The sequence below is a fragment of the Salmo salar genome, chromosome 02 (assembly GCF_965601325.2).
Source record: "Salmo salar chromosome 02, fSalSal1, whole genome shotgun sequence".
In the NCBI taxonomy this organism is placed as follows: Eukaryota; Metazoa; Chordata; class Actinopteri; order Salmoniformes; family Salmonidae; genus Salmo; species Salmo salar.
This window is the reverse complement of record NC_138292.1, coordinates 76,365,276-76,383,480: the sequence shown is the minus strand read 5'-3', so window position 1 is coordinate 76,383,480 and position 18,205 is coordinate 76,365,276. Positions and strand designations below refer to the sequence as shown.

The 18,205-nt window shown below is 45.1% G+C and overlaps 2 protein-coding genes across 2 annotated transcripts in view; one reads left to right on the top strand and one right to left on the bottom strand.

Annotated features, from left to right (window-relative positions):
- Positions 1 to 8,269, bottom strand: part of LOC106592609 (MYCBP-associated protein) — a 29,477-nt gene extending 21,208 nt beyond the window's left edge. The window contains exons 1-9 of the mRNA XM_082969474.1: positions 7,866 to 8,269; positions 7,154 to 7,175; positions 5,909 to 5,987; positions 5,379 to 5,541; positions 2,463 to 2,587; positions 1,584 to 1,776; positions 1,265 to 1,380; positions 1,047 to 1,191; positions 271 to 389 (exon numbers count right to left, since the gene is read on the bottom strand). Coding sequence (XP_082825600.1) covers positions 271 to 389; positions 1,047 to 1,191; positions 1,265 to 1,380; positions 1,584 to 1,776; positions 2,463 to 2,587; positions 5,379 to 5,541; positions 5,909 to 5,987; positions 7,154 to 7,175; positions 7,866 to 7,932 — 1,029 coding nt within the window. The 5' untranslated portion in view covers positions 7,933 to 8,269. The remainder of the gene's footprint in view (positions 1 to 270; positions 390 to 1,046; positions 1,192 to 1,264; positions 1,381 to 1,583; positions 1,777 to 2,462; positions 2,588 to 5,378; positions 5,542 to 5,908; positions 5,988 to 7,153; positions 7,176 to 7,865) is intronic.
- Positions 8,270 to 8,851: 582 nt separating this feature from the next.
- Positions 8,852 to 10,859, top strand: LOC106592601 (GTP-binding protein Rhes). The gene is made up of 2 exons (XM_014183941.3): positions 8,852 to 9,771; positions 10,157 to 10,859. Exons 1-2 carry the CDS (start codon positions 9,117 to 9,119, stop codon positions 10,693 to 10,695), a joined length of 1,194 nt encoding a protein of 397 aa, XP_014039416.3. The 5' UTR covers positions 8,852 to 9,116; the 3' UTR covers positions 10,696 to 10,859.
- The last annotated feature ends 7,346 nt before the right edge of the window (positions 10,860 to 18,205 follow it).

Here is an 18,205-nt window from a genome sequence, read left to right as displayed (position 1 = left end):
TGGAGTGAGGTAAACAGTATTATGGAGTGAGGTAGAGTGTATTTAATGTTTTAGGGTTGTCGTAGCGTAGTGATGTCAAAGTTATGTGGTAGATGTGTGTGTCCATGTCCCCAGGCAAACCTTAATCATTACCTTAACCATTCAGAATGAATGACTCAACTTAACCGTACAAAAATCAGTTCATCTCCCTGTGGAGAAACTTGGAATGCTGTGCGTCTGTGTGTCGTGAGGTGCCATGCCGTGCGTGTGTTGTGTGTGTGTGAGTCTTACAGGATGGTTGAAGTCCAGGTCTTTGAGAACATCTCTGAGCTCATGTCGTCGGTGCTGCAGATAGAGACTCTGGTCCCAGGTCCTGCTAGGTGAACCACAGGTCTCTGGGAGAACATTACCTACAACACACAATGAGGGGTTCTTTATTTTAGAAACTGTCTGTGTGTGTGCGTTCATTCGTATGTGTGTGTGTGTGTGTGTGTCTGTTTTTGATTTGTGTTCATTCGTGTGGGTGTGCATGAGTGCATTCATTCATATGTGTGCGTGTGTGTGTGTGTATCTGCATTCATTCTGTGTGTGTTTACCTGACTCCATGCAGATGCTGTGTGGCTGTGAGATGTGTGTATGTGTTTACCTGACTCCATGCGGATGCTGTGTGGCTGTGAGATGTGTGTATGTGTTTACCTGACTCCATGCGGATGCTGTGTGGCTGTGAGATGTGTGTATGTGTTTACCTGACTCCATGCGGATGCTGTGTGGCTGTGAGATGTGTGTGTGTATCTGCATTCATTCTGTGTGTGTTTACCTGACTCCATGTGGATGCTGTGTGGCTGTGAGATGTGTGTATGTGTTTACCTGACTCCATGCGGATGCTGTGCGGCTGTGAGATGTGTGTATGTGTTTACCTGACTCCATGTGGATGCTGTGTGGCTGTGAGATGTGTGTATGTGTTTACCTGACTCCATGCGGATGCTGTGTGGCTGTGAGATGTGTGTATGTGTTTACCTGACTCCATGTGGATGCTGTGTGGCTGTGAGATGTGTGTATGTGTTTACCTGACTCCATGCGGATGCTGTGTGGCTGTGCGATGTGTGTGACAGGTTCCTGCTGTCCTCTCTGTGTCTGGGTGGCTGAGATACCACTCAGCTCATCACCAAACCTCTGAGGGAGGCTCCAGAACTCACTGCCTACACGGTAACCCTGGCAACACACACACAGGTTAGTTCTAAATGGCTAGAGTAGCAATAGACACCCCCCTCCAGGTGACTCCTACCTGTCCAGAATGTATGGCTGGCAGGCCTCGGGTGATCAGTTCTCTCTGCTCCTGAGTCTCTCTGAAACGGTTGGACTGGTTCATCAACAGCCTCTCTACTGGCTTCTGGAGCAAGTCGAGAGAGAGAGAGAGAGAAGAGAGAGAGAGAGAGAGAGAGAGAGAGAGAGAGAGAGAGAGAGAGAGAGAAGAGAAAAGAGAAGAGAAAAGAGAAGAGAAAGAGAAAAGAGAGAGAGGGAGATGGGAGAAAAGAGAAAGAGAGAGATAATGCTGATGGTAGTTGTAGTCCTTTATGTGGTAGTTGTAGTTCTGTTAGACCTACTGGAGATAAGGTCCTGCTGGTGTCGTCTCTGGGTCATATGTGTGTGCCAGTGCTGCAGGGCGTGGCTCTGGATGTCTCTCTGACCCCTGAGGACTGGAGGGGGTCTCTCTGCACCCCTCTGACCCCCCAACACCTGGGAGACGGCTCTCGGAGAGAGAGATACGGGGGAGGGAAAGGTTAACAATATTTCAAGTTAAGAGTCAGAACCCATCAGAGAGAAAGAGAGATAGAGAGAGAAACATTGTCATTGTAACATTGATTGAAGAGCATTATTTATTTTATTTTTATTTTATTTATTTCACCTTTATTTAACCAGGTAGGCAAGTTGAGAACAAGTTCTCATTTACAATTGCGACCTGGCCAAGATAAAGCAAAGCAGTTCGACAACATACAAAAACACAGAGTTACACATGGAGTAAAACAACATACAATCAATGATGCAGTAGAATAAAAAAAAATAATAAAAAAAAAAATAAGACTATATACAATGTGAGCAAATGATGTGAGATAAGGGAGGTAAAGGCAAAAAAATGCCATGGTAGCAAAGTAAATAAAGTATAGCAAGAAAAACACTGGAATGGTAGATTTGTAGTTTGAAGAAAGTTCAAAGATAAAATATAAATAATATGGTGCAAAGGAGCAAAATAAATAAAATAAATAAATACAGTAGGGGAAGAGGTAGTAGTTTGGGCTAAATTATAGATGGGCTATGTACAGGTGCAGTGATCTGTGAGCTGCTCTGACAGCTGGTGCTTAAAGCTAGTGAGGGAGATAAGTGTTTCCAGTTTCAGAGATTTTTGTAGTTCGTTCCAGTCATTGGCAGCAGAGAACAGAGAATTATAACCAAAACCATTATTTTTGTTAGAAGGGATTTTCAACCATGGTATCTTCTCTCACCTCAGTCTCTCCCCTGGCCTGCATCTCTGTCCTGAAGTCCTCCAGACTACCCAGAATGCTGTGGGGGAGGACCATCCCCTGGGCGTCGAAGCGAGGTCCCCCCGGTCCTGACAAAACCACACCGCAACATCACGTCAACATCACCTCTCCATTAACTACACAAAACACGATTCAAATTCAAATTGTAAATAGTTGATTCATCCCACGGGGGGCCATTACGTAGGCAGGAGAGTAGAAATACAACATAGAAGAGCACCAGTGGAGGCTGGTGAGGGGAGGACGGCTCATAATAATGGCTGGAATGGAGTGAATGGAACCGTATCAACCACATCTTTTATGTGTTTGATACCATTCTAGTGACTCCCTTCCAGCCATTATTATGAGCCGTCCTCCCCTCACCAGCCTCCACTGAAGAGCACACAACATAACGACAGACAGCACCACTAGTTCTACACAGCATGAGGATGAATGATAACATTCTAGGTTACTAAATAACTGTCAAAACAGATGAACTGCACATGAACAAGAATATAAAGGTGAAGTGGATTTTCGACATTCATTTCTGAGCCCCTTTCCTTGTTTGTCTTCACCAGTGGTTCCCAACCGTTTCATAGTCCCGTACCCCTTCAAACACTCAACCTCCAGCTGCGTACCCCCTCTAGCACCAGGGTCAGCGCACTCGCAAATGTTGTTTTTTTGCCATCATTGTAAGCCTGCCACACACACACACTATACGATACATTTATTAAACATAAGAATGAGTGTGAGTTTTTGTCACAACCCGGCTCGTGGGAAGTGACAAAGAGCTCTTATAGGACCAGGGCACAAATAATAATATAATAATAATCAATAATTTTGCTCTTTATTTAGCCATCTTACATATAAAACTAACCACAGGTTAATGAGAAGGGTGTGCTTGAAAGGATGCACATAACTCTGCAATGTTGGGTTGTATTGGAGAGTCTCAGTCTTAAATCATTTTCCACACACAGTCTGTGCCTGTATTTAGTTTTCATGCTAGTGAGGGCCGAGAATCCACTCTCACATAGGTACGTGGTTGCAAAGGGCATCAGTGTCTTAACAGCACGATTTGCCAAGACAGGATACTCTGAGCGCAGCCCAATCCAGAAATCTGGCAGTGGCTTCTGATTCAATTCAATTTTCACAGAACCGCTTGTTGCAATTTCGATGAGGCTCTCTTGTTCAGATATCGGTAAGTGGACTGGATGCAGGGCATGAAAGGGATAACGAATCCAGTTGTTTGTGTCATCCGTTTCAGGAAAGTACCTGTGTAATTGCACACCCAACTCACTCAGGTGCTTAGCTATATCACATTTGATATTGTCTGTAAGCTTGAGTTCATTTGCACACAAAAAAATCATACAATGATGGAAAGACCTGAATTGTCCTTGTTATTGCAGACAGAGAAGAACACCAACTTCTTAATCATAGCCTCAATTTTGTCCTGTACATTGAACATAGTTGCGAAGAGTTCCTGTAATCCTAGATTCAGATCATTCAGGCGAGAAAAAACATCACCCAGATAGGCCAGTCGTGTGAGAAACTCATCATCACGCAAGCGGTCAGACAAGTGAAAATTATGGTCAGTAATAAAAACTTTAAGCTCATCTCTCAATTCAAAAAAACGTGTCAATACTTTGCCCCTTGATAACCAGCGCACTTCTGTATGTTGTAAAAGCGTTACATGGTCGCTGCCCATATCATTGCATAGTGCAGAAAATAAACGAGAGTTCAGCGGCCTTGTTTTAACAAAGTTAACCATTTTCACTGTAGTGTCCAAAATGTCTTTCAAGTTGTCAGGCATTCCCTTGGCAGCAAGAGCCTCTCGGTGGAAACTGCAGTTTACCCAAGTGGCGTCGGGAGCAACTGCTTGCACGCACGTTACCACTCCACTATGCCATCAGTACAGATACCAACATGAGCAGCAGCTACGTTTGCCTACATACTGACCGTTAGTGGAATTCCCGCGAGAGAGTAACGGTTAATGTGATTGGATGTTAATTATTTGACTAGGCTACCAACATTGTGTTGTTATTTCGCCGAACACTAGATGGTTACATTTTTTTTGGGCAGTGTAACGAGGCTACTCAGGCGAGAAAAAAACCTCACCCAAATGTATAGCCCCGACGGCATTGCACGTACACCAGTTAGGGAATACCTGGATGTCTACACCGCTGGTCACAGAAACCTGGTCCTGGATACCTACACCACTGGTCACAGAAACCTGGTCCTGGATGGCTACACTGCTGGTCACAGAAACCTGGTCCTGGATGTCTACACCGCTGGTCACAGAAACCTGGTCCTGGATACCTACACCACTGGTCACAGAAACCTGGTCCTGGATGGCTACACCGCTGGTCACAGAAACCTGGTCCTGGATACCTACACCACTGGTCACAGAAACCTGGTCCTGGATGGCTACACTGCTGGTCACAGAAACCTGGTCCTGGATGTCTACACCGCTGGTCACAGAAACCTGGTCCTGGATACCTACACCACTGGTCACAGAAACCTGGTCCTGGATGGCTACACTGCTGGTCACAGAAACCTGGTCCTGGATGGCTACACCACTGATCACAGAAACCTGGTCCTGGATGTCTACACCACTGGTCACAGAAACCTGGTCCTGGATGGCTACAGTGTGTTGCAGGCTTTTGCACCAGCCCAGCTCTAAAACACACCTGATTGAACTAATCACGGACTTGAGAATCCCACACACCTGATTGAACTAATTACAGACTCTAGAATCCCACACACCCCGGTAGCTCTCTAGGACCAGGATTGGTGACCACTGTATTGTGTTGAGTGACCACAACCGTGATACACCCCACCTGTACTCCACACCTCCGGACAGAAGGGGCAGTGTAGCCAGCTCACCTGTGTAGTCCAGTGGCTGTGTGGTGGTGTCCTGGGCCAGGGGGCGGGCCACCGCTACCCTCACCCCCTTTCTGATGTCATCAGGTGGGCGGGTCTTACGCACCAGCACTCGGGTCACTGCTGCAGGCTTCTGGGGTTCTTTAGGGGGCTGGGGCACCCGCAACTATGGACGTACACACACACACACACACACACACACACACACACACACACACACACACACACACACACACACACACACACACACACACAATGGTGGCAGGTAGCCAAGCGATTACAGCGCTGGGACAGTCACTATAAAGTTGCTACTTCGAACCCCGAGCCGGCAAGGTGGAAAAATCGGCCCAGTTAATCTCCAACATGAACTGCTCCCCCGTCGCTGATGACGTGGACGTCATGTATGCATACACACACGTTACGTACACACACACACACACACACACACACACACACACATATACACATTATGTACACACACATTATGTACACACACACACACACACACATTATGTACAGATGCACACACACACCTTCTCCAGGTCCTCAGGTCTGATGGCCAGGGCCTGGATGTCCTCTCCTTTAAGAGTGGGGCTCTGAGGCTGCTCTTCACTCAGACACGACTAGAAATCCTCTGACACTTTCAGACGTTTCTTCTCTGGAAATGAGAGGACAGGATGAGGAGAGGAGAGAACCAACTGTTTCATTGCAAGCACATGGGGCCAACATGGCACCTGTTCAAATTCGGAATAATAAACCAAGCTTCCCCATTTCTGAATGTATTTGTTTTGGCTTGCACTCATATGGGGAAAACCAAGTTTCCAGTGATGACACATACAGCCAACTACTGAACCAACAGCATCAGACTTAACAAACACTACCTCATAGACCAGGCTACATCTGAACTACTGACCCAACAGCATCAGGCTTAACAAACACTAGCTCATAGACCAGGCTACATCTGAACTACTGAACCAACAGCATCAGACTTAACAAACACTACCTCATAGACCAGGCTACATCTGAACTACTGACCCAACAGCATCAGACTTAACAAACACTACCTCATAGACCAGGCTACATCTGAACTACTGACCCAACAGCATCAGACTTAACAAACACTACCTCATAGACCAGGCTACATCTGAACTACTGACCCAACAGCATCAGACTTAACAAACACTACCTCATAGACCAGGCTACATCTGAACTACTGAACCAACAGCATCAGGCTTAACAAACACTACCTCATAGACCAGGCTACATCTGAACTACTGAACCAACAGCATCAGACTTAACAAACACTACCTCATAGACCAGGCTACATCTGAACTACTGACCCAACAGCATCAGACTTAACAAACACTACCTCATAGACCAGGCTACATCTGAAATTAAGACCATTATTTGCTGTTAGCAACGCTATTGTTACATCACATCACTCACCTCCTGACCATGAGAGAAAGAGTGGAGCAGAATATCCATACACACACACACACACACACACACACACACACACACACACACACATAGTTACGCAATTCTGTCCGTCCTCAGCGCTCCAACTGCAACAGAGTCTGTCCCTGGTTACCATGACCACCATACAACCCACCGCTTATCTTTTTAGTCTGACCCTGGTTACCATGACCACCACACAACCCACCACTCATCTTTTGAGTCTGCCCCTGGTTACCATGACCACAACTTTTGCTTCTCTACCTTTTGCTTTCTATCCTTTTCTTCTACCCCCCCCCCCCCCCCCTCCCCCTCCCTGCCACCTGTTCTGAGGCTCGGTGCATTCTGTGTGGTTTTCAGAGGAGGGTAGCACCTTGCGGAGAGTGAGAGAAGGCCACAGAAGGGATAAAAGAAAAACTGCAGGAGTCTCATCCTTCATAGTGGGTGACCTTGGTACACAATGGAAGGCAACGGGGATACTGAGGCTCCACATGCACTCTCTTTGTGACTGTATCCTGTTAATGTACACACACACACACCAGCATTCACACAAAAATAATCACACACACAGATAAACATACACACACACAAGCATTAACACAAAAACAATCACACACACAGATAAACATACACACACAACAGCGTTCACACAAAAATAAACACACACACAGATAAACACAAACACAACGACAGAGCCCCACGTAAACAAATACACGCCTATGCCTCGAGAATGTATTTTACAGAGTAAAGACAGGAAATTAGATTGGAGGTCTTGTTCCTTATCTCTCTTCTTTCTCTCTCTTTTTTATTTTAATTTTATTTCAGTTGACTGAGAACAAATTCTCGTTTACATGATTCATGACTATCTAGCCCCCCCCCCCACACACAAACACACACGTATGGACTAACGTTAACGAACAGACAGAGGAACGGGAGGGGTCAGGAGGATAATGTTAAGTGTGTGTGTGTGTGTGTGTGTGTTTAGTTAGCTAGCAATAGTATTACAGCTATGTTAGCTAGCTATATTCTACATACCTGGCGGGGTCCGAGGTCTCGCCTCCTTTTTGGGAGTTTTGCCAGTGGATTTGCCTAGACTTGCCATTTCAATGCTTAGGCTAGCTAAGGTAACGTTAGTTAGTTGTAGCCTAGCTAGTTAGTTGTAGCCTAGCTAGTTAGTCAACTCGGCAGCTGAGTGAGTCGTTTTAGCTAAAGTTAATTGGTGTCACGCAGGGAGACAAGAAAGTTACAATTGTCCCTAAACAGTGACATTTATAAAATGTATACAAAAGCAACTTCGTCGTTGAGTAAACTTTTGATAGCAAGCATCTAGCCTTGTCATTCATGTCTCTTTCTCCCCGCTGCCTCGCTGTACCCATGGCAACGGACGCTTGGTTGCTCTTAAAGGGATGCTCACTTTCTGTCGGACAACAGTCAAATCCAACAGCGCCGAATAAGAATTTCCCTCGAAGAAAATTAATCAAGCCTAATTCTAGGCAGTCGGCAGCACAAAGTAACACATACTATTTGTATAAAATTGCAACTATGGCACTTTGGTGATGCTCGTATATATATATATGTGTTGACGGTGCTCTCATGCTTTGTTCCTCAATACATTAGGCCTTTATTTGTTGGACTATTTCATCACAAAATGTAATGAAAAGTAAAGAAAATGACATTGATCTGGCCAATAATGAATAGCCTTATAAGGCTTATTTTTGCTCATACAAAAAGGCTAAGGGCCAGATGTGTCACCGTGTGCCAGCAGTAGGTAAACAAATACATATGGCTTATTTGTATGTTGATATTGAATTAAAAACACCAGATCATCACAATCTCCCATAGCCTCAATTTATCCAACCACCACAACGTACGCAAAAAAACCCAAAATGCCTGTCTTGGCCGTGCACCTTGAAGTAGAACTGGGCCTGGCCACTTCCATTGTTCCAGAATCAGCGAACATTCCGTGTTCTCCCGGAGAACATAACAATCTCTCTGCTTCTGTCAATCTGCAGTTCTGGCAACTAGCTGTAGGGAGAGACGAGCAGATGACCCGTGCCGTGTGACGCGGACGAGCTAGGCGCATGCATGTGTATAAAAACAACACCAAAAGACATCTGTTTCTGTACCACCCAGACTAGACGTGCGCAAACCCACAGGTGTCACGAGGACCACATGTAGTGTCCAAACCTCACAGGTTGGAATATTACAGGATCCACCCAGGCATCCACACTGCCCTACAGGCTATCATAGGCTACATTTCACATGCCACTTAAGTGAGACAACATTATGGAGGTAAAAGGTAACTCCTCCACTAGCCCACCGACCACCACAACCAACATGCCCGTCGCCCATCAGCGGGCTGAACCTTCTCAGTTCCCCGGGACCAGAGCCCTGAGCCCCGGCTCCTCCAAGGTCCTGCTGGCATACAAAAACGCAACCCAGCACCTGAACTCACCGGGGCTCAAAGCCAGCATGGGTTTCCTTAAAATGGCCACGTCTCAGTGGAAGCACCAGGAAAAGAAGGGGAGGGTGGTGCGGTCCCCAAGCACAGCTAGCTGGCTTCCACCTCCCTCCGATGGGCACTCTTGCAAGAGGTCGCCACTGGACCAGCTATCTACTCTGGTTCTCCAGGGGCAGATCCGGCTCCGTCAGCTCGGCGAGGACGACCCAAGGCTCGCCCAGGACTCTCGGCAGGACCCGCTGAGCTCCACCAAGCCACAGAACTGCAGGCGCATCGTGGTTCTGGGTGCGCCCCGGGTGGGCAAGACTTCAATCCTGCGACGGTACCTCTGGGACGGCTTCGCGGAGGAGTACCAGCCCACCTCCGAGGATTTCCTCCGGAAAGTGTTCCACATCCGCGGGGAGACGTATCAGATCGACGTACTGGACGCCTCTGGAGAGAGGAGCTTCCCGGCGAAACGCAGGCTCTCCATACTAACCGGTGCGTAATGGGAATGTAGGCTATAACGGGAGTCCTTATCATGGTCTCTATGTTGGAGGGTGCTGGAGGTGCCTCAATAGTTTTTGTTATCGCAGTGTTAAAGATGTAAATGCATGCAAATGAATAAGTGTCTCTTTGTGGTGTGTGTATAAGTCCAAGTAGACATGCTTGCTTTTTAAACGATTGAGAGATAATATAAATATGTGTATATTGACGTATACATTATGGATAGAATAGCATATAGAATAGAATAAAACATAATATAATATTTATCCCAGAAGGAACTTCAGTTCATATTGCTAATGAGAATATGACAATGTCGGCTAATGAAAATATAGGCTATAATAGGCTATAATATTTCGGTCTCCTCCTGTGTTCTGTATAGGTGACATATTCCTTCTGGTCTTCACCCTGGACGACAGGAGCTCTTTCGAGGAGGTGTGTGCCCTGCGCACTGAGATCCTCGCGGCCAAGACCAAGCTCCTCAAGCCCACCAGGCTGGGCCAGAGCGCAGGGGTCCCCACGGTAGTCTGCGCTAACAAGGTGGACCTGTCCCCAGCGGAGAGAGAACTTTCCCGGGCAGAGGTGCTCCGAGCCCTCGGTGAGGACTGCGCCTACTTCGAGACCTCTGCCAAAGACCGTACTAATCTAGAGGAGGTATTCGAGGCTCTGGCTAAACGGGGCGGGTTGCCAACTGAAACTAGTCCGTCGCAGCACCGTAAAGTCTCGATTCGGTCGTATCAGGCGCTGAAGGAGGGCAGCGTGGCCGGGAGAGGGAGCCAGGCGCCTGGTTGTAAGGCTCCGTGTGGGGCGCTGTATCCACTCGCACGACGGCCGAGTTTCAGTAGTGATCTCCGTCAAGTCCTCGGCCCCAACTCCGCACGGAAGCCGGGCAAGCCGCTGGAGAAATGTCAGATTCAGTGAAGGAGCCAAAGACAGACAGGACTGGTTTATAAGGGTGTGTGGAGCGAGGAAAAACAATCATGTTTGATTTCCACAAATGCGTTCTGCTAAATGTAGATATGACTGTGAATAGTATCTGCACCAGGGACTTGAACACTACTAATAGCCTACTAAATGTGCAGAAGTTGTGCAATTGTGTGTCTCAATCTAATGTGAAATATATTTTTTTGAAATGAATAAAAAGCATTTTTGATCATGTATTATAGTGTGCGTCTCCTTTAGGGGCGGAAGAGGAGAGAGCGGGAGTAAGAGGACATTGAGTCAGGGACTTGACTTCATTGACTTTATTGCATAACACATTTCATGAGTCCTACAGACAGAAATAGAGAGCGAGAGAAAGAGAGAGAGAGGGAATGGTGGAGAAAGAGAGTGAAAGTGTGTGTGCTTGTGTGTGTGAGTGTGCGTCAGACAGAAAGGCAGAGCAGTATTGACTGCAGCAGAGTCGTGATCAACCAGAGGGTTGTACTGTACTAACTAGCCTACACAGCTCACTGTCTGCAGTAGACTCTTTACATTCTGTCTATGAGTCAGATTTTTCACACACACATACATCTGTAACTCTATACTATAGGCCCTATTCTATATATACAGCATGATGATGATGGTGAGGATGGTGATGATGATGGTGGTAATGATGATGATGATGATGATGGTGATGATGATGATGACGGTAATGATGATGATGGTGATGATGATGACGAAGGTGACGATGAAGTTGTTGATGATGATGAATAGGCGTAATGACACTGACAAAAGAGTCATAGGATATTTTTTCAACCACAATCAGTGCACCGTTGTTCCATGAATGAGGGTGTGTGTGTGTGTCCTTTGTGAGAGTGTGTGTGTTCTTGCAGGGCCGGTGAAAGCCTTTCAACACAACAGAGGCTGCTGGGAGTTTCTGAGTTTCCATAAAACAACAGCTACTTGTTTTTTAGATTTCCACTCGTATAATCTCAGCCTGGATATTTCCCTTTACCTGTGTGTGTGTGTGTGTGTGTGTGTGTGTGTGTGTGTGTGTGTGTGTGTGTGTGTGTGTGTGTGTGTGTGTGTGTGTGTGTGTGTGTGTGTGTGTGTGTGTGTGTGTGTGTGTGTGTACGTGTGCGAATATGTGTGTGTGTGTCCAAACTAGGTGTTATTATGGCTATTGTGTAGCGTAAATGGGATTCTTTATCCCCTAGTACAAACATTATAACCTCTGTTCTCATAACCTGTGTGAGTCCTCTGGCTGTTCCACATGCTTAAAGGGCCAACCTGGGATTTGAAAAACCGATGGGTCTGGAGCAATGTAACCACTTTACAAAGCTATGGATGCAAGGATTTACCATCCATGAGATAGTTATAACCATAGAATTATGAATTATAATTAATTCGAATTGGAACCGGGAAGGCAAAGTTTTCCCATTTTGAACCATTTCATGTGTCTGAAGGTTGAACTCCACCTTCCAGGAAGGCCCAGAGAGCAAATCAAGTGCACCCATAGGCACGTGTCTGAACAGCTTTCTCGAGCCATAGACTGTAAAAAAATAAGCCTCGAATGAACAGTAAAGTGGGTACTGTGAAATAGCAAAACTTTTAAAACCATCACTAGAGAGATACCCAAGGAATACAGCAAATAGTTGCTGTTTTTATGAGTAAGTTAATGTTTAAGTTGTTATTCAGCACTGTCACTTTGTTCAACACTTTTATAAAACAAAATGTGCATTCTCCGGTCTGTCCACTCAACCAGCACTGCAGCTGCAGTGAATGACAATAGCAAAGTATTCTGATAATCTTGCGTTATTAGCGGCTTGAGTCTTTTTTAATATCAAGGAATATTTCACTTTCTCTGGTCATAGGAGTAACAACATGAATTGGTGCATGAAATAATGCAGTGGGACTTGAATTCCGTCATCAGCTGGAAGAATATGTCCCCTTTTCAGAGTGGAGGGAGGGAGAGCGGGAGGGACAGACGCTGCTCTCACTCCCCTAACGCTTCGAACACACCGACTGTGTCATTGTGTTTTGGTACACCAGAAGTGCATTCATTTCCTATGGAACGCTGCGTTTGCCTCGCAGCATTGCGTTCCAGAGGCAGTGGCAATGCGTTCTGTGTGGTGCACACGTTGGATTTATCGAACATATGCGTCAAACTGTATGCGTAAACAGGTTGACAGAAATGGTAGCAGAAGGTGAATGTTGCGCACACATCTAGACGATGCTGCATACTATTTTGCGCCTTAATACAGTTGGTGTGTTTGAAGCATTACGCCTCATGTCCACCAAATGCGTCAAACACTTTGTGTTCCAGCGGAAGTCATTCATTGTCTATGGAACAGTCCGCGACACTACGTTAGGGGTGCTGCAGTAGGCTGCGTTCTATGTACCACATGCGTTCAATATTTTAAACTTGTGTGTTGCGTTACCATGTAGTGGTACATACAGAAGTACACACACATACTGCAACTAGCTAGATTTTAGCTAGTTGAAAAGCGAAGCACCTGTGCGTCAAGTACGGAAAATGCGGGTTAGACATCTGGCAAAACAAAACCTATATGCATCTGGTGGACATTGGGCATGATCACACGTCGACCACACCGACAACCTCATTGTGTTTTGGTACACCAGAAGTGCATCCATTTCCAATGGAACTCTGCGTTTGCCTCGCAGCATTGCCGAGGCAGTTGCGCTGCGTTAGGTCGTTTTTTTTTGCAAATGTATGAGTCAAGTTGTATAAGTAGTCAGCTTGACAGAAATGGTAGCAGAAGGTGAATGTTGAACTTTTGTTGCACACATTATCCAGATGATGCTGTGGACCATTTAGCACAACGCCACTGTAGATGTTATTTAGGGATAAGACTGAACATCAGATACAGACCATCAATCACATGTACTAATCATCACCATCATCATCATCATCATTACTATCATCATCATCATGCTGAATATATAGAATAGGGCCTATAGTATGGAGTTACAGATGTATGTGTGTGTAAAAAAATCAGACTTAATTCGTATATATATATGGGGGATACATCCATCCCATCTCCGCAGATTTTGTTGCAAAGAGACAGAATCATTAGATCACTTGTTTTGGTATTGCCCATATTTAGTTTTTGGTCGCAGGTTTAGGAACGGCTGAAAAATTACTCTGCAAATTGCACTGTTGGGTGATTTGAAAAGTCATAGTCAAATCGATCAATAATATAATAATAGTCTTAGCAAAAATGTTTATCTTTAATTTACAATCGGTTGAAACTATGAGAATAGAAAGGTTCAGAACTTTTGTGAAACATCACAGCACAGTGGAAATATATATTTAGCAAATATAAATCAAACCTGGATGGTGTTCAGAGATAGATGGGAGGGGTTGAGTGGAGCTGAAGGATGGGACATTATGGTCTTCAAAGATGGATGGTAGGGGTTTAGTGGAGCTGAAGGATGGGACATTATGGTCTTCAGAGATAGATGGGAGGGGTTGAGTGGAGCTGAATGATGGGACTAAAAACAAACAAAAGATACAGTTGAAGTCGGAAGTTTACATACATTTAGGTTGGAGTCATTAAAACTTGTTTTTCAACCAATTTCTTGTTGACAAACTATAGTTTTGGCAAGTCGGTTAGGTCATCTACTTTGTGCATGACACAAGTAATTTTATTTTTATTCTATGGGTGCTGCCATAGATTTACAATAGAAGTGCCCGTCCAAGAAGGCTCAAGGTCATCGGCCACAGATAAAATTATGTTATATCATGTTATATCTACCGTAGCTTTGATTGGACAGATCATGTCAACATCATACTTTCTAAATCTTATCTAGCAAGCTAGCTAGACAATAAGTTAAAATCATGAATCACATCGACAATCTATCCTTGACATATAAAGAGAAATTATAGATAAAACGTTTCGGTCCTCATCGGCCATTGGACATAAACATTACACAACATGTCGGAAATCGCAAATTCAACAACGAGTGGTTTGGAAGGAATCAGAGGCCAACTGTGAGCATCACAAAGCAATCACTGTCTGAAAGGGTCTCTTTTCCAAGCTTAAACATTCACACCCAATTCCATGGGCCAGAAAAGGTTGAATACATTGGCTACGCTGTCAATCCAGCATGACATCATCAAGAGAATGCCTGACTTCCATGACAAAGTTTGATGCGTTATCATCACGTTTAAGGGAAGACCCAGATGCAGAAAGTGTCGAAGTAACAAATGTTTATTACTAGAACAGGGGCAGGAAAAACGACAGGTCAAGGGCAGGCAGAGGTCAGTAATCCAGGTCAGAGTCCAAAAGGTACAGAACGGCAGGCAGTATCAGGGTCAGGGTAGGCAGAGGTCAATAATCCAGGGTTGTGTGACAAGGTACAGAACGGCAGGCAGGGTCAGGGCAGGCAGAATGGTCAAAACTAGGAAAACTAGAAAACAGAAACTAGAAACAGACAGGAGCAAGGGGGGGAAACCGCTGGTAGGCTTGACGAACAAAACGAACTGGCCGCAGACAAACAGAGAACACGGGTATAAATACACAGGTGATAATGAGGAAGATGGGCGACACCTGGAGGGGGGTGGAGACAAGCACAAAGACAGGTGAAACAGATCAGGGTGCAACTTGAGTAAGTTTGCCAACAAGAAGGGCCGCTGCTCCACCTTCCTGTTCAAGTGAGCACAGCACAACAACGGTTAGTCCAAATATATGTCTTGTATACTGCTGCATAAATGATGTAATATGCCAGGGAGATATGTATACTGTAGCTAAGAAAGTAATACAAGTGTATGTTGTGTGGTAAGCTGTAAGGAGCCCATGTGTCTCACCCTAATAATTTGGTCCCTTTCCCCATCAAAACTTAGCCTACTGTTCAGACTTGGTGGTGTACATGTAGCCTATAGCCTGTTGTAGAGAAATGGCATAACTGAAAATTGTAAAAGCTTTCATTGTCTGTTCATATGGCCCCGTTATTTATCTTACGGTTCTGACTTGGTGTACAGGGAGAATACTGTAAGCATAGCCCATGTGCTGAATTATGTCACTGTACATTTCAAAAGTACTGAACAAATAGTTATATGGACTACATCCGTCCTAGCTCGCTCATTTACATTTTACATTTTAGTCATTTAGCAGACGCTCTTATCCAGAGCGACTTACAGTAGTACATGCATACATTTAATTAAAAAATAAATTACTGGCCCCCGTGGGAATCGAACCCACAACCCTGGCGTTGCACACACCATGCTGGCGTTGCAAACACCATGCTCTACCATCTGAGCCACAGGGAAGAGCACATTAATATCTTAATTGTTGGCGCCCCCCCCCTTGGGTTGTGCCGTGGCGGAGATCTTTGTGGGCTATACTCGGCTTTGTCTCGGGATGGTAAGTTGGTGGTTGGAGATATCCCTCCAGTGGTGTGGGGGCTGTGCTTTGGCAAAGTGGGTGGGGTTATATCCTACCTGTTTGGCCCTGTCCGGGGGTTTCATCGGATGGAGCCACAGTGTCTCCTGACCCCTCCTGTCTCAGCCTCCAGTATTTATGCTACAGCAGTTTATGTGTCGGGGGGCTAGGGTCAGTCTGTCACATCTGGAGTATTTCTCTTGTCTTTTCCGGTGTCCTGTGTGAATTTAAATATGCTCTCTCTAATTCTCTCTTTCTCTCTTTCTTTCTTTCTCTCTCTCGGAGGACCTGCGCCCTAGGACCATGCCTCAGGACTACCTGGCTTGATGACTCCTTGCTGTCCCCAGTCCACGTGGCCGTGCTGCTGCTCCAGTTCCAACTGTTTTGCCTGCGGCTATGGAACCCTAACCTGTTCACCGGACATGCTACCTGTCCCAGACCTGCTGGCCCAGACCTGCTGGAACCCTGACCTGTTCACCGGACATGCTACCTGTCCCAGACCTGCTGTTTTCAACTCTCTAGAGACAGCAGGAGCGGTAGAGATACTCTCAAAGATCGGCTATGAAAAAGCCAACTGACACTTACTCTTGTGTTACTGGCTTGTTGCACCCTCGACAACTACTATGATTATTATCATTTGACCATTCTGGTCATTTATGAACATTTGAACATCTTGGCCATGTGCTGTTATAATCTCCACCCGGCACAGCCAGAAGAGGACTGGCCACCCCTCATAGCCTGGTTCCTCTATAGGTTTCTTCCTAGGTTTTGGCCTTTCTAGGGAGTTTTTCCTAGCCACCGTGCTTCTACACCTGCATTGCTTGCTGTTTGGGGTTTTAGACTGGGTTTCTGTACAGCACTTTGAGATATCAGCTGATGTAAGAAGGGCTAAATAAATACATTTGATTTGATCTTAATCGAAATTATGGCTTGACTCTTATCTGCTCATCATTCCCTTATGCCATAGTTTGTTAATCTCAATTGTTGTATTGCTTACATAGGTCTATCTCATTAGTATCTTATTCATCATTTTAGGCAAGGTTAGAATGATTCCATTGTTTTGCTTACTTTGTGTATTATAATTAGCTCATGTGCTTTTCTCCACGAGGAGGGGATACTATATACTGTTGTTGGGTCTGTAACCATGTTTGCCAGTGACAGTCTCTTCCCATTGAAATATACAGTATGTTTTTCAGCAAAAGGTTCACTAATAGAACCATGTAATTCCTGTTGCTATTCCGAAGGTTGTTTTTGTTTGCGCAATGTGTTGTCTGTGCGTCGGTATATTGTCTATATAGGTGGTTTTGTATTTCCCTTCCTTTTTTGACCACATAGGTCTAATACTATCCTAAAATGGTAACTGCCTCTCTCTCTGTCTTTATGGTGACTTAACCTGTTGGGGCTAGGGGGCAGTATTTGCACGGCCGGATAAAAAAACGTACCCGATTTAAAACTGGTTACTACTCTTGCCCAGAAACGAGAATATGCATATAATTAGTAGATTTGGATAGAAAACACTCTAAAGTTTCTAAAACTGTTTGAATGGTGTCTGTGAGTATAACAGAACTCATATGGCAGGCCAAAACCAGAGAAGATTCCATACAGGAAGTGCCCTGTCTGACAATTTGTTGTCCTTCAGTTGCATCTCTATCGAAAATACAGCATATCTGCTGTAACGTGACATTTTCTAAGGCTTACATTGGCTCTCAGAAGGCGCCAGAAAGTGTAATGGGGTGTCTACAGTCTCTGGGCGAAGTACAGCAGCTCTGTTTGTGAGTGGTCAGCCTGGGAACAGTGAGACTGAGAAGCGCGTTCATGAGAATTCTCCATTTTTTTTCTTTCAGCCTTTGAATGAATACAACGTGGCCCGGTTGGAATATTATCGCTATTTTACGAGAAAAATAGCATAAAAATTGATTTTAAACAGCGTTTGACATGCTTCGAAGTACGGTAATGGAATATTTAAAAAAAAATTGTCACGAAATGCGCTCGCGTGTCACCCTTCGGATACTGACCTGAACGCACAACAAAACGCAGGTATTTGAATATAACTATGGATTATTTGGAACCAAAACAACATTTTTTGTTGAAGTAGAAGTCCTGGG

Coding starts and splice junctions, on each gene's coding strand:
- LOC106592601 (XM_014183941.3), top strand. CDS start 9,117: ATGGAGGTAAAAGGTAACTCCTCCACTAGCCCACCGACCACCACAACC. Junction 9,772..10,156: donor CAGGCTCTCCATACTAACCG/GTGCGTAATGGG, acceptor TGTTCTGTATAG/GTGACATATTCCTTCTGGTC.